A 16554-nucleotide genomic window follows, 5' to 3' on the forward strand; every position below is an offset into this window, starting at 1 on the left:
TTATAATTAGAGAAAAACAGTTTTCTATTAGGTATTTTGAGGACTCTCAAAAGGTGAAGCTATTCAACCCTGCACAGTAATTTCACAGTACAGCTCAAATACTACATGTAACAGAACATGGTTAGATTAGCATTGGTATTTCAGAATAATCAAGAGCAAGTCCCCCAGCATTTTCTCTAGGATGAATGAACAACTGAACAAAATGCAAGTGCTGACTCAAAGGTACAGGCATTTTACAAGTAGTAGCAGCAGTTTGTAGACACTGTCTGTGAGCAGTAGCACCTGTTGGTTAAATAGAACATTACTCAAGATCAAAACCTTCCTCATGACCAGAGCTGTGCTCCTGTGACCAAGAAGGGTCATCAGAAGAAAAAGTCCAACAGGTCTCCCAGCTCTGCATCCCACACTCACCCTCCTAGGTTTCAGCTGATAATTAAGAACCACTACTTCTCTCCCAAATGTAAATCAAAATTTTCAAGCTAAAACATCCACAGGGAAGTGGGAAGAAAGCCTACAGAAAACAAAGTCTGCTCAGAACACACATTGCTCTGCCAGGCTCATGTGACCAGCTCTCAGGAATGCTGGCACTGCTGAAGTTATTCAATGGAAATACACAACACACACTAAGAATCCCAGATAAACAAGAAAATAATATCGAGTGCAAAGCAGTAATGCTTCTATTCCATAGTATGCCATACCTGTAAATTTGCATTTTCACTGTTTAAAAATGGCACATTTCAAGAGACCACTAGTGACAGTTCAAAGAGCAGCAACTACAAGCCCTGAGCCATCACTATCCAGCTCAGATGGGACTATGGAAATAAAGTGCCCAGAAAAATCACCTGCACTCACTGATCTAACCTCCACGATACAATTTCACAGGTGACCAAGAGAAGAAATTCCTACACCAGAATACAAAACAGTATCAAAAGTATATGAAGAATATCTGAAGATTACACACTTCCCACTCCACAGAAACCCATCCTTAGATGCTTTTGCCTCGTGTGAGGTTTTTTTTCATTCTTAGCTATTACTTTTCACATTTTGTTAGGTCTTGTTTCCCCATTCACATCTTCTAGACTCCGAGAGAACAATAGATTCTAAATTAAGCTTTCTGACAGCAAGAACTAGAATTACAGAACAAGGGAGGAAAAGCTCAGAATGAGAATTTAATTTCAAATGAACTTAAGTAAATATGCTTCATTTGTTATCTAGCCACTTCAGTCTTCATATCAAATGATAAAGACAATTGCTGTTGAAGAACCATATAATAATAACAGAAGAGAAATACAAAGGAACTTTATTAAGTATATTCTTACTGACAATTTACTACAGAATTAAATTAAATTTTATTAGAGTTCCTTAAAGAACTTCCAATAGATTATTTTTATTAATTATGTTTAAAATATCACAGTTAATCTGCTTTTGAGGAAAAAATTATCTTGCCATTTTGTTAAAATATAACATTGAAATAAAGTGTATGAGGAGGAAAAAAGGTAAGTAATATAAGTACAGAAAATGAAATAGTCATTAGTGACTGGTCTACAGAGAAGCAAAAAAAAAAAAAAATCACATAAATGGGTATTTAATTTTTTTTCCTTCCTTAATAAAGTAACACTATCATCCATTTCTATGATTTTTACCTCTAGAGTGTCCTGTTAAGTAAGGTACACATTAGAGATGGGGAGGAGACATAAAAGACCACAAGGGGAAAAAAAAAATTAAAAAAAACCAAAAGATTTGCTCATTTGTAGTCACCATGTTTAAACATCCATAATGGTCTCTCTTACTCAGAAAGGTCAGAGTTAAGTGTGCAATGAGAAGATTTGCCTTTCCCAGAGCACTAGAATATGTTGGTCCAAGGAAAATTAAATCACAACATCTCAGAGCATACAAGTTTTGGGAAGGGCTTTACCAGCAAAATGAAAGCTTTGAAGTTTTCAGTACCAAGAAATAGCAGCAACAATCTATTCCCTCTGCAGCAGCACTGGGCAAGAAAATAAGAATATTTCAGTTCTGTTTATAAACTAGAAGTCAGGCTTGTATCTTGTTAAATCTGGAAACAAACAATACATAAACACATACAAACAAACAACATGGGACAATCAGAAGCAAAGCCAAGGTGGGTTATCAGCAACACCACTCCCCTTGCCACAAACCATTCTAGTCCCACTCCCAGTCCAACAAATTTAATCCTTATCCAGTCATGACAAAAAAAAAAAAACAAACAAGGGCAGCTTTTAAGAGTATTGAGAACCTTTTCTCTCCTCCTCCCTCTTACTCATATAGGAAAGGACAACATATAAGTACCAAGAAATTGCTCTTCAACTCTATTTCCCACTGCACTGTCCCTCCTCTTTTCCTTCTTCCCTGACCCCCCTAAGCAAATGTGAAAAGATCTTTTAATTCATTGGTGGAACTGCCAATTTATGAACATGGAGAAAAAACCATTCCAATTACAAGCTTCAGGATCAGCCAGCTTCACTGCTTATTCCCCTGCACTTGGAAGAGGCATTCCATGGACCACTGATGTCCAGCAGACAAAGGCAAAGCCTGAAGATGGACTTCAGAACAGAATTTCTAAAAAGTTATAACTTTGGGGGAGGGAGGAGGAGGACCAAAAACTCATATTTTTTACTTTTCTTAAAAAAAACCCCTCAGGTAAGATTATCATTAAAAGCAATGCCAAGACTATAAACCCTTCTCTACTGCTTTCTTGCATGTTCTTACATAGCAAGAAAAAAAACCCTGCTGAAACTGCTAAGCATCAGCCAAATTCAATAAACCAACTTATCTCTAACTGTAAATGCATCACTAAGATAAACGAACGCATAATTGAAGAGTACTAATCACTGCTAAATGAAATGCTGAAGTCACCAAGAAAGAGTACAGCCTTGGTAATTAAAGCTCAATTTTTTTTGGTTGCTCAGAGCTAACAGAAGTAGAAAGAGAGAATACAACTCAGGCATTTAAAGTATGTCGCAATGATCATTACCACTTCGCAGCAAACCGTGTTTTCCAGAATATATTTAGTTTTGGAAAACTAGCTTGATGGTCTATTTGCTGAGAAAGTCATGTTTGCCACCTATAAGCTAGTGCCTGACCAGCCTCTATTTCAACCATGACTGTTAACCGCACAGCTCTGCTTCTTATGAACTGTATGACGCTTCTGACACCTAAATGAATATTTATTTATTTTAGGGAACAGATCCCATTTTAGCATCCTCTTAGCAGAAACCCATTTCTCATTCCTGGAACTTATTTCACTTCTGAACAAACAGCACATAAAGGGGAACCTACACAGACTGAGACAAAATTACAGATCTTTCACAGAAAGTGTAACAGCTTCCAAACAGAGTAACAACATCCCCAAAATGTGTGCTTTTTGATTATTTCATCCTGGTGTCCTGAAAATTTTCCACATCCAGGAAAAGCAGTAAACATGGTTGCATTTGAGATGCTATGAATTTGTTACCTCCCCAATACAAACTGAAAAGGCTGCTGAAATATCATATGCTGCTAAATAGATATTAGACAACTTAAAAACAATTGGAATAATAGTTACAAGAATGTTTTATATGAACTCATAAGTTAGTGCAAAAATGTCTAAGATGGTAAACATAAGCTTTGAAAGGATACTGTCAACTAATTTAAATTGCACATTAGTCAATTCTGGTTTTACCTAGGATTGACTCAATTCTATGTAAGAACACACAAAAAAGTTCCATAGACCTGACACCACCTAATATGTGGTCTACAATTTTCCCAGCTATAGTCTCCCATTTTCTTAATGGGACAAAAATAAAGATTTTTAAAATTCAAAGGGAAAAGAAACAAGTAGAGTAATCAAAATAACTTTCAACCACCGCAATTTCACTACATTTCTAAAAAAAAAAAGTGCTCTTTTAAATTAAGTTAAGCATGCGCTGGTTTCCTGCTGCAGAGTGGGTAAAGAAATGGACAGTGAGGTTTGTGTTTAAAAAAACCCAAAAGTTAAATTTATCTTCGCATTTGATTTGTTTGGCTTTAAATTACAACAAAGAAAACATCAAACCCCACAAAAGCAGTGCTGGCTACCACTAGAATAATCAACTATTTCATACAGTAAATAAAGCTTCAAATCAAAAAAGAAAACACATTTAGAGACACATAATGAATAAACACCCAAACACACACACAATTTGTTAGTGAACACAGTTCGGTAATGAAAACACATCTGGAGATGAACTTTCTGTAAAGACTGGATTTTCAGCCGCTGATTCTTGGAGGTTTTTTTTTTTTAAAGAATCCAGCTTCAGTTCAAAACTCTTTCTTTCCCCTAAGCAAAAGAGTATTTTCTCCATGCAAAGTTTGGCACAGTTTGATTTAACCAAATATGCCTTTTTTTTATATTGCCCCTCGATGCACTGTACAGCACCACAGACAAGTCAATCTCTTCCCACAAGAGATTCCAGTTAAATAGCAATTTTGGACAGATACTGGGTATCATAATAAACACCAGAGAGAGTAAAGGGAGTAAAGGCTCAATTACAAACACATGGGTAAACATCACCAGGCACCACAAACTTTATCACTGCACTTGAAACGATGGGAGGATCTCAGCTGTTAGTCAGGTGAAAAGCCTGCTCAGGGAAAGAAATACACGTTGGTCCCTGCCACAGGGTAAAAACCCACCACAGAGCAAAGACTTTGAAAGAACAAAACTATTTCCTTATGCAACTGCCTTGATTTTTGAATGTTTAGCAATACTGTTCGTATGCCATACACAGGGATAAATATTACTGACAATTATTTCAAGGTGGTTGGTTTTTTTATTTTATTTTATTTATACAAGTATAAACACACAATTATAGTTTTGGTGTAAAATCTTGCATTTCATGCTTTAAGGAACTTTTAAAATAAGGCATATTATCAAGTTCTATTGCCAGGCAGCAGTCAAATTTTCAGTGTTAAATGCCCAAAGCTGGTTCCTGAAGTGAACGGCACTGCTGACACTTGGGATTTTGTCGTTGTACTTTTCAACACTCTAAACTGAATAGTTATTGTCTCACTTCAGGGAAAGATTCTGATGCTGAACAGTTTTAAGAATGACAACGTTTGAAGTTTTAGTCTCTAAACGCAGCCTACATGCTTAAAATTAAGAATCATTTGAAACATTTTCCTTATTCTCTGATGAAATGCCTCTTGGTCAGTTCTTCTGATGTGTTTAAAGGCTACTTCATAAATTAGAGTATAAACTCCAAAAATTTTATGCTACACGCACAGTATGTTATTCTTTCATAAATCTTCAAAGAATTCAGGGGAGAGTACGGTTCCAAAGTTGCATACATATAGAACTTCACAATGAAGTCAAATAACACAAAATATTTATCTGAATTTTTCCATCACACAGCAACACTGACACACGCAAATGTTCCAATGTTGCAGGATCAGGCAAGCTACCTCTATGAAATTGTGTGTAATTTTTTTTTTTTTTCATATCCACATTCAGAGCCACACTGATGTTCAGTTCCTCCACAACCAGCACTACCACACCAGTGCGATCCTTCAAGATGCCGAACACCTCCAGTAAACACTTAACTTTTAAGTGTTAACTTTTCTGGGTTAACAGCAACACTTGCTGATAGGTCCTAAGCCCTTCACAATTTTTGGGAGACACAAGTCCAGCACTATTTCATGGCTACACTAGGTTAGGAGCTCACCCTTGCAACAGATCACTCACAGATATCTACCTCGACCCATATTTACTATTTTTCCTTCTCTCCTATTCCAACAAGTCACCAAAACACAAGAGCTGCTACCGCTCCCCTGCGCGGTGCGGTCACCCGGCAGCGGGTGACAGCCAAATGAGAGCGGCACAAACCCGAGAGGACCGAGGCACAGCACTAGTACTTTACGTATACACTCCAAGCCACACTTTAAATCATTTCACATACTAGAATGTCAGCGTGGATAACCACTGCCAGAACACGATGCAGAATCCCCCGAAGTCAACCACAGGTTCAGGTAATCATGACCTCCCTTTTTACAACATAAATGCATAATTTCCGCACCGCTCTTTGATGAAGGGACCACAGACTTAAAAAGAGGAAACAATTACAGTCATTAGAATTTCACCCAAGCATGAGATTTAATCTCAGGCCATGGTCTTGCCAATGGCTGTGGGGGTCTCAACGGAGACAAAATTGCTCTGTGGGAGAAAAAAATGCCTCGATGATGACATTAGTCAGCAAGAGAGACTAAGCTTTGTCTTCCATCCAACAGCACGGTCAAATACAAGGAAACCATTTTCCCTCCCCCTCTTCTTGATCCTAAAAAAGAAAACTACAATAATTTTGTTTCTTTCTCTGAAACGCAGTTTTTGCATGCTTTGGAAATTTTCTCCTCCAAAGCAATACCGCTGGAAGGGGAGCCTTTAATATAAGAAAAGCAGATTTAAGTATGAATAAACTTCTACGACAAAAGACATTTCCCATTGCCTAGACCCATTAATATAACTGGATAGTTCTATCAACAATTCTCAAACATTTCTATAGCATTTCCTTATCCAACAGGTTCTTAAAGACCGTTTGCAAATTTCACATACACAGGAATCATCTCTAAAATATGCTCACCTGCTCCACAATACATTTAATGGAAATAAACACAGGTCAAAACTTTGCCAAACAAAATGAGGCAAAGTTCCACAATTAAAAAGACCACCCAAAATCTCAGAGTACCAGCTCCTCTTATTTGCCAACCATTTGTTGCATCCCAAATAAGACACAAAACAAAGGAGAACTTTGGCACAGAAGACAAGCAACTGCTACAGGGGATTGGATTAAATTCATGTCTCTGGCACTGAAGAAAAAGCAGATCTGCAGTGGACAAAACAACGTTCGTGTTCCTTCTATCGCATGGAGTAAAAGAAAAATAAGTTTTTAGACAAAACCATAACCCCAAATAAATCATTTCTTCTCTGGAACCAGGGGTGAGGGGCTGGATTTTTACTCAGGTCAACTTCTCCCACAAATCTGAAAATTCAAACTTTGATTTTTCACTCCCCCGTACCATCCCTTACCCCCATGATGCGTCTGAACATAAATTTATTCATTTTTGTGTAAGCTTTCATCTCTATTCCATTTCCTTTTCTTCCACTATTCACCAACTTGCTTTGTTGTTACATTCAACATACGTATATATGTTTGTCTGGCTGCAACCACCCCTAGTGCTGCTAATGCTGATAATTACAATCTAATGTAGAATTAATCAGCTGAAGTTTGAAACAGAGATCATAACTCAAATTGGAAGCCAACACTAACCATTTCATGTTCACTTGAAGAGATTAGATAGGCTGTGCAAGAACATTTTGGTAGAGTAACTGATAAGGAGATGGGAAATAAGAATTATTGGTATTTACTTTGCCTGTAATGCTTTTTGGAAGCAAACAGTTTAAAGGAAGCACTTCAGAATGGCTATTTAATCTGAATTTTACAGATAGCACAGAGAATATTTTCTCACAGAATGTGCGGTATCTTTGCAATCGTAGCTATCGTACGAGCTGTTCAAGTCTTTCTTTCCTGGAGCTCTCACTCACTTTTGCTCTGTTATGAGCTGTGACCCACAGAACACAATGCATTCAAGAATCCAGCTGGAAACTACCACCACAAAACATCTGTCCTTGCTCTCCAGCTTGCCAGGCCAACCTTAGAGTTCCTAGACAGAAAACAACTGGCTGCCACACAAAGAAACAACTTTTTATTCCACTTAAGGGACTTTAACAATGACAATGTGGGGGTTTGGTTTGCTCGCTTTGCTACAAGATCTGTCGCGTGTCTACTTAACATTTATAACTTAGATTTTTCCATTGGCTATTTGCTTTTCTAGGGGTTTTGATAAACAGTACTTTACAACAGTCAACCAAGAACACAAGTTATTACTTCTAGTACAAACAAACAAAAAACCCCAGAGAAACATACTAAGGAAGCTCAGTTCATGGTTTCATCAAGTTAAACCCGCTATTAAAAGTGGGTTCTGTAATAAGCAACATATCATTCAACGTCTATCTAGTATCTACTAATTGAAGACAACTTCTAAATCAAGCTGTAGAACAAATACAGTAGAACCTTATTAAGCCAGTTTGTTGATTAGAAGACCACCGAATTGCTAAATTGGACTATCTAGTAAGCAAACATACTCATCACCAGTAAAAATACTACTTGGAAAAATGTGCTTTATTTTGATGCGGAATTTTAACTATAACCATGCTTCATATTATACAGTAAGTTGTTCTAGATTTTATGCAGGTATTTATAAGACTTCATGATGTTAGCTGATACTTTAAAACATCTAAAAATGGATTAATAAAGCTTGACAACTCCCCCAAGCAGCTTAGAAAATAAATTTCAAGCAAGGAGAAACACGAAGCAAAAGTGAAATGAAAGGGCGTGTGGCTGGCTGATGAATGCTTGCACACAGTATGATGGAACAAAGAAATTCTGTTTTTAAATCAATAGGAAGAATGATCAAACAGACTTAGTCAGCACAATTACAGCACTTGGTTATTATGTTTTCCTGAGAAGCTGTCAAGTTTTTGTGTCAAATAACGAAGTGTGAATTAGCACAATTTTGTTGTATGCAAGCAAGTAGGCACACAACCACTCAAAAGCTTTGTAGAAAAATTGTCCTATATTAGCAAGAGACAATTTAGCATTCAAACAAGGTTCCATAAAGCCACTCATGTTTACAATCAACATTTACCATTGAGAATTCAATTATAAATCACATCTTCAGAACAAGATATGCAGGATTAATTTTTTTTTTTTTAACCAAACACAGGAAATAGTACATTACTATCAGGATTCTTACAAGAAGAAAATGTGATTATTCACTATAACTTTTGAGACCAGAAGATGGTGGTCTCCTGCTTCTTTTAAACTTTTCAACCCATAAAAGGAAAGGAAGACTCTCCCTGTTTTGCTCTGTAATATTGCTTAAGAGTTGATGCATAGTTTAGGAGCTTGTTGATTCTGTGTAACTTTAATAGAGAAATCAGCTTCAAGTCAAAAAAGTGGAAAAGGGCTTAAAATAGAAATTGTAGCAGCCAATTAGACTAGTCTTACTGTCACATAACTCAAAAAACATTAATACACACAGAAGTGAGAAGCTTTGCACAATAAATGGAAAATTAGAACCATCACAGTTATGATACAGATAGATAAAAATTCTACTTGAAGACTAGTATTTTAAAGTGCTCTGCTACAAACACCAAACCAAGCTTTTTCTACTCTTAATCTCATCCAACAAACCCTATATAGCACAAAAGTGGTTCAAAACAGATCCAGTACAACTACCTTGCTTTTGCTCAGTTACTCAGTGACATGGAGAAATGCAGAAAAAATAACTGTGTACACTAAATTCCATAGGTCCCACATCACCAATTGTTTTACAGGTTAAACCAGATAAAACGTTCCATAAATGTAAAATAAAAAAATAGCCCTTTCTGTGTGGAATGAAGAGTCACAGCACTCACATGGAACTTGAGTGAAAACCAGCTGTTTCATCTCACCTGTGTAACTCACACCTCATGTACCGTGTAAGACAACACCCCATAGAGCTTTATTGCGTCAGGTATAAAAAGCACTATTCAAAGCGTAGATGGAATAAGACTAACCTTCCTTAAAACACAGTGGATATTTTCTTTAGGAATGGGAAAAATTAATCCCCAGTTATGTTCCAAATCTTCTCCTTAATTCTGTTTCGATTCAAAGTGAGGTCACTCCATCCCTGCTGACCTGTTACCCTGTGTCCTCATCCTCAGCATCCCACATCGTGAGCAAACACTGCCCTCTTGTGCACTGACACGGCCGGGAGGCAAAGCCGCACTTTGGGGGTTGGAGAGAGGGGGAATTGTAGAGCAGCAGTATTTTTTTTTATCCCAGTTGCCTTTTCTTTATGCATAGCTCCTTAATTAGAAGGGGGCTTCACTTTAAAATGTCAATAAAAATACTCCTTTAATTTCTCAGACAAGTATCAGGCACCAGCCAAACGAATTAAGTGAATTAAAAAAAAAAAAAAGACACTGTTTCAATGTCAAGAGGAAAGTGTTTTCATTTACAGAAATAAAGTTTATTTATTTGCATTTTTAATACAAAGCAGTGTCAGCAATTTACAAGCACCACGAACCCAACAAGTTTAATAGGGCTTAGAAAACATTCACATTAGTGCTAGTTGAACTCTCTTGCCCCATGTGTACTTCCATAACATCAACCACTACATAAAGGCTCGTTAATATGAATTACGTGACATGGGAGTTGTATTTTAATATTTTTTTTCGCCAGAGCAAGGTTCATTACTACATTATTCTCACTTCAAGCAGGCAGCCAGAGTCTTCAAGACTCTCCAGTGAGTTCTCTCTAACCAGAATGGTATCCGCTGAATAACACAAGGCACTTTCCTCCAGAGAACATTAGGTTTCCCTTCAACATGTGCATTCAACAGCATAAACTTACGCCATCTGTCCATACACTCTACAACTATAAAACTCTACTTGCTCACTCACCTGGAATGGAAAAAACAAGAACTGTCACACCTTCACAAAGGCATCAACAAGCAAGAGTTGACACTCACAGAAGTGCATTTTCATGACAGTAACACAAAGGTAACCCTGAGTTTACAAATCCTCTTAAAACTCAGCAAAACAATATGTGATAAAAATACTTTTTTGTGTGCACTCTGTTAATCTTACAAATAATCTGCATCTGACTGAATTTGAATGCTGGTAGCAAGACCACATTTCCCTTGATCTCCCAAGACTGTTTTCATTGTACTCATTTGCATCAGCAAGACATGCTTTTGCTACGCTCATTTCCCCCTCCCCAAGCTCTTGTGCAAGTTCAAAAGTCTTGGCCCCTCCAATGTATCAGGTATGAATTAATACCCTTCCTTAACAGAACACAGCAGCAAAGTGGAAACAGACACTCGCGAGGCACTTTTCTTTGAAAGGAACTGCAGGGACAAATGGTGACAATGAAGCTCTAGTTATAAAGTAAAAAGGTCAAAGGTTCAGACCGGCATAAGAACTACAAAACTACAAGTTTGTCAGAATTTCCCCCTCCCAGGTTTAGACAACCAGGGTCAAGCAGTAGCTTTCCAATTAAAACTCTATAAGGCTACTCTGTCCTTTGAACTTCATGGCGAGGGCGGGGGGAAGGGGGGAGAAAAAAAAAAGACAACTTTCTTTTTCAGAAGTTCTTTTGAGGACCCATCTCAAAATCCAACAGATAAAGGGCATCTGACAACAGCTCACCCAAACCAAACACGGCGGCGTCCCTTCGCTGCCTGTGTGGGGAAGCCAGGATGAGGTAATCATGTTCTTCTGTATTAGTGTGCTGACCCTTTGTAGGGCATGAAATTAACCATCAGCAAGTAAAAAATCTGCTACTGGTTAAACTACTTTGCTACGCAAAGTGGTCTTAAAATGAAATATGGGGATTGAATTTCTTCAGGCAGATTAACTCGTATAACCTCTCTGCAGGCATCCCTTACTGCTGAACTCATCGGAGAAACCATTCCAGACCCTGCTGGATGCAGAGCTCTGCAACAAACAAATGGAAAAACAACTCTTGTTTTACTTTACTGAAGTTTAACAGAAGAACTAAAGCTTAAAAAAAAAAAACCCATAGAACAGTGACAGAAACTACCGCATCTCAGTGTGAAATTTCAACAAAATCACACTCTAAACCTCTACAGCAATAGAAAAGCACAGAAATTATAAAAGCAGCAGCATTGCATTTTGCATGATTCCCTCAGTGCAGAAAGCAGCCGTAAGGCTGATGTGGGTGCTTCTTACTGTTTGTGACAAGCTAAAGAACTGACCCTTAAAATTCAGTTATTCAGGTTTAGCAAGTCAACAAGGAATGGCTATAAATACAGTATTTTTTGAGTTGCTTGATACATGATATACAAAATCCTGCTAGACCATGAGAAAAAGTCTTTAAATTATTGCAAAATAAAGCATTCTGTTCTTGCTGTTTGAAAGAATAAGACAAAAAGAAATATGTAACACAGTGTAAGCCATACAGACGTCCAGAATAACTTAATACATTCCTGACACAGACACACAAGAATAAACCAGTAGAGTTTAAATACAAGTGAAAGCCACAACATCGTAAGCCGTTCTGTAGTAAGTGCCTATCGTTTATTCCATTCCAACCTTGACTATCACCTTCCAGTTAAAATTTTAAGAAAGCATCTTGGGTGGAACTATCTGCAACATTTCCAATTCCCAGCATGCAGGTTAAAAAAAAATAATCTTTTGATTTAACATTTGATACGTTTTGTTTTCAAGGACAAGCTTTGCAAGAAAAATGTAGCCACACAGAATGAAATACGACTTCTATTTTCCATTCGGTTACTGCTCAACTATTCTGCATTCATTTAATCCTAAGGCATTGTCTCCAAATAAGCATCTTGTGAGTGACTGTGAGAAGTATTTGCAAGGTCAAGCACAATCTGGCATAGCATGACAAAAACACAATACTAGATCCAGCCATGAAAAAATCCACTTCAAGTATCACCTAGATACAGAAATGTTAAAGAATGGTAAATAGTATAATTTGATCTGTAAGCATGGTAAATAGTATAATTTGATCTGCAAGCAGATTTATCAGATTTGTACAGCAAAGAAGTTAACCCTCAGAAGACTCTGGGAGCACAGAAAAGATGCCAATTAGAGAGGATGGAATCGGACTAGAAGATACCCTGGGACACCACCGATGAAAATGGCACCCCAGAAGAGAAGAACTGAAATAAAATAAAAAGACTTCTGGCTTCCCTTGTGAAGCCAGTGACGAGCTCCTGAGAAGGAACCCCTTGAGCTAGTTGCCTTCTGGGAGACCTGACTGAATAATGGTGGTACTACAGAAACACAGCTGATAGCGTTTCCATAAGACAAGGTCACTCAAGGAGGAGCCAACTAGTTTACACCATTTTCAATAAGGAAAAAAAAAAAAAACAACAAAAACAAACAGAAAAAAAAGAGAGCTTCAACTAAGAGCACGCAATAACATTTTCCCACCTGTAGCTTCTACTGCAAAAGCTGCATGCACAGGACTAACACAGACAAGAAGATACTTCAGAGCCCTCTGCTGTCTTTCCACCCTCTGATTCCTCACATCCAGCTCCCTTTCCCACAGCCCTCCCAGCTCTTGCTTTTCTGTAGGTTAACTCACATCTACAGCTACTGCAGGACTTCATTTCAGAAGAGCAGTATTTTAAACAGGTGTGAGAAATCTGAGGTGCAGAATAAACACAGGAAAATAAAGTACTTTGCACTTATGTTTTATTTAAAAACATTTTATATAGAAAATCTGTAGTAACAAGGAAATCACAGATTCAATGAAAATGAAAAAAGCAGTAGCATTCCTGGTTGCAAAGACAATGCTTGGAATGGTGAACTCTAAACAGCCATTATTAGGAAACAGATGAAAATAACCCAGATTTTTAAAGTATCATTATCTGGGAGGCCTGGTTTTCCATTTCTGAAGAGCAGGAAAAGTTGGTAACATTGAAATATGAACACCTAAACAGTGAAGGATGTATCCTGTTACACAAGATATGCTATACTTCAGTTTGAGTTTCACCAAACCATACTGAAACCATAAGCACCTAAGTAGTCCCACAGGCACAGATCAGGTTTTATCATCAAGGTTTCACCTTTTAAACTTGGTAGTTAAAAGAAAAAAAAGCATCCACTATCAAGATACATGTATGCTATATAGCAGAAAACTGAAGTTTCTAACTCTTTAAACTAAGTATTAACACAATACTGCATTTTCTCTACAATTCTTCCTTAGTACACAGAATTGCAGTAAGTCACACTAATCAAATGTTTTCACTAAGATATATAATCTGGTATAACTGGAACTAAGTGATTTTGACATGCTTATGCATCTGAATTGCTACCTGTAAAGAATCATTTTTGCTGGGAAGACAACTCTATCACACAATCTAGTCTAATCCACTGTCCAGAGCCTTTCTTCTCCCAACACAGCCTATAAGGAAATTTGAATAATTTAACCATCGTGGAGTGCTGTAACTAAATGCTTTTAAATTCTTCATACAAACGATAGGAAGCAACAAGAACTCTATGTGTTAAACAATCACCTCAGATAAGTGTTAAAGTGATTAAAAAAAAAAGCAGCCCTGTTTTACCAGGTTTTCCCATGTCCTCTTCATGAGAAAGTTTGCCCTACTCAGATTAGTTGTTTCTGGCAGAAAGGAATGTCTAACTACAAGTCACTCTTCAGTACATCCAAGAAAAGTTACCGTTTGCCAAAGTAAACTTTGTTCTTTAGAAGATAATCAGGTGCTTACGATTACTTAAGGATAACAGCTGATTGTGAAGTACAAAAGAAGCCTAAGAGATCACAGGTTTCTGCAATTTAGCTCACAGCCACTCCTCCCTCGCAGCTGCAGAGCACACGTTAATGGCACAGAGCTCTTTGCTGCTGGTGAAATCGAGAACTAAGTAAGCGTTTATTATCCTATCCAAAAGAAACACAAACAATACAATGCAGTTGCTGCTAACACTATTTAAAAATATTAAATCTTTTCAAAACAGATGAAACGCATTCATTCATCTTCACGAAAAGTAACTCGGTCTGAACCTCAGTCTAGCTGAGAAGAAACGTAAGACTTCATTACAAAACCACCAGCTGATTACAGGTGCTACAAAACTACCAGTTGACACTGAAGAGACACCAGCAATGGAAATGCATAGGAACCGAACTTTCAGAGGTCCCCGTAGGTGCAGTTAATTGACCTGTGATTACTTTAACAGCTGCAGCCAAGCACCAACCACCTCTTAACTCTTTTACAGCAGATGGACAGGGGAGGTGTTATTTCTTATAGAGCAAGGTGAACTAATTTAAAAAGAGCTCTAATGCAAACCAGGTTAACTTTCCGATATCATCTACAAAGACTGAAAGGAAAGTTAGAAATAGTTTTGTGGATTTTAGTACACATAAGGTTATCCAGGTAGAACTCCCCAGTGTGCCCAAGGCAGAAGTCCAGCAAGAGCAGGTGCAGCAGAGCTCTCAGTGGGGGAACCCGCTCTGAGCTCCCCAGCTCTAACGGGTGATAGAAGAGAAATTAACACCCCCCTGAAACCGCAAACAAGGTCTCCGGAGAGACGGTAGGAAACTGACCAGGCCCGGCTGCCCAGTGCGCACCCCAAGGACTGACATTTACAAAGCGCTTCTCTCCCAGTATCAGTATTTTATTTAAGGGGCAATTCTTTAATGTGACCAAGTCCCGAGGCCCCTGACAAGCCCGACACCCCACCCACACCTTCCCCTCGCCGGGCACCCCGCGGCCTCGGGCAAAGCTCCCGGTACCGGCGGGCTCCCGCGGGCAGGAAGGGCCCTGCTCGCCTTTACCGGGGGACACCGGGACACCCCACCGAGGGCCGGGGCACCCCAACGGGAGACTCCCCGTCGCCGGGGCGGGGGTGGCCGCCCCCGCTGCCCCCCTTACCGCCGATGATGGTGCGGATGAGGGAGGCGTGCCCCGGGCAGTCGACCAGGGTGAACTGGAGCTCGCCGGGCCCGGGGCCCAGCTGGGGCGGCAGGGCGGTGCGCAGGCAGGAGAAACCCAGGTCCAGCGTGATGCCCCGCGCCCGGCTCTGAGGCGCCCGGTCGAAAGCGGCGGTGGAGCCGGTGGTGCTCAACGCCCGGGCCAGCGCCGTCTTCCCGCTGTCGATGTGACCCAGGACGCCCACGTTAAAGTTGAGGACGCGGGGGGCGGCGGCGGACCCGGCGGCCATGACGGCGTTGCACCCGGCCGGTCCGTCCCAACAGCGCCCCAGCGGCAACGCGGGCCCCGCCGCCGCCGTTCCGCCGCCTCAGCCCCTGCCCCGCCGCGGTGACGGTGCGGGGCGACACGAAGGCTGAAGGGAAGGCGGCCACCCCCGCCACACGCCGCGAGGTCCCCCTTCCACGGTACCGCAGGGTGCTAAAACAGCCATATTCCGCCAATATTCCGCCAAATTCATCGCTATTCGTGTATTAAGTGGCCAAACCCGCAGGGTGACAACCACCCGACCCCCGAAAAACAGCCTTAACTCACCTTAGCGCCTACTCACGGGACTCCTCAGCCACTTCTGCCCAACCTCCCCCCCCGCCAGGAGAGGCAATTAAAGCAGTTTACTTTAATGGCCACCCACCCAACAGCTGGTGCCCCCTGCCCAGGTGCGGGCTCACCGGGGCTAATGGCAGCAGGAGGGAGCCAAGAGCAGCGGCTGCAGAGAGCCCTGGGGCAGGGGTTGTTGTAACTGCCCCTGGGGCACTGGCACTTGGCTCTCGTCTCACTAATTAGGCTCGCCACACTAATTAGGCTGCTGAGCTCATCCCGCTCGCTGTCACAGCGCACCTTGGTTCTGCCTGCAAGGAGACCCCCCCACTCTGCTGCCCCTGGAAGGCTGGTGCTGAGATTTGATTTCAAAGTCCAACAGACATTGCAAATTCACATGAAAGACCAGGTTAAGATTTGGATCATTTGCTCTCCTGATGCTTA

The 16554-nt window shown here is 40.0% G+C and overlaps 1 protein-coding gene across 1 annotated transcript in view; it reads right to left on the bottom strand.

The window, feature by feature from the left end:
• Positions 1-15829, bottom strand: part of EEFSEC (eukaryotic elongation factor, selenocysteine-tRNA-specific) — a 125139-nt gene extending 109310 nt beyond the window's left edge. The window contains exon 1 of the mRNA XM_014943161.1: positions 15517-15829. Within this exon, the coding sequence (XP_014798647.1) occupies positions 15517-15805 (289 nt within the window). The 5' untranslated portion in view covers positions 15806-15829. The remainder of the gene's footprint in view (positions 1-15516) is intronic.
• Between the last annotated feature and the right edge of the window lie 725 nt (positions 15830-16554).

This window comes from Calidris pugnax, unplaced genomic scaffold (genome assembly GCF_001431845.1).
Source record: "Calidris pugnax isolate Ruff unplaced genomic scaffold, ASM143184v1 scaffold128, whole genome shotgun sequence".
In the NCBI taxonomy this organism is placed as follows: domain Eukaryota; kingdom Metazoa; phylum Chordata; class Aves; order Charadriiformes; family Scolopacidae; genus Calidris; species Calidris pugnax.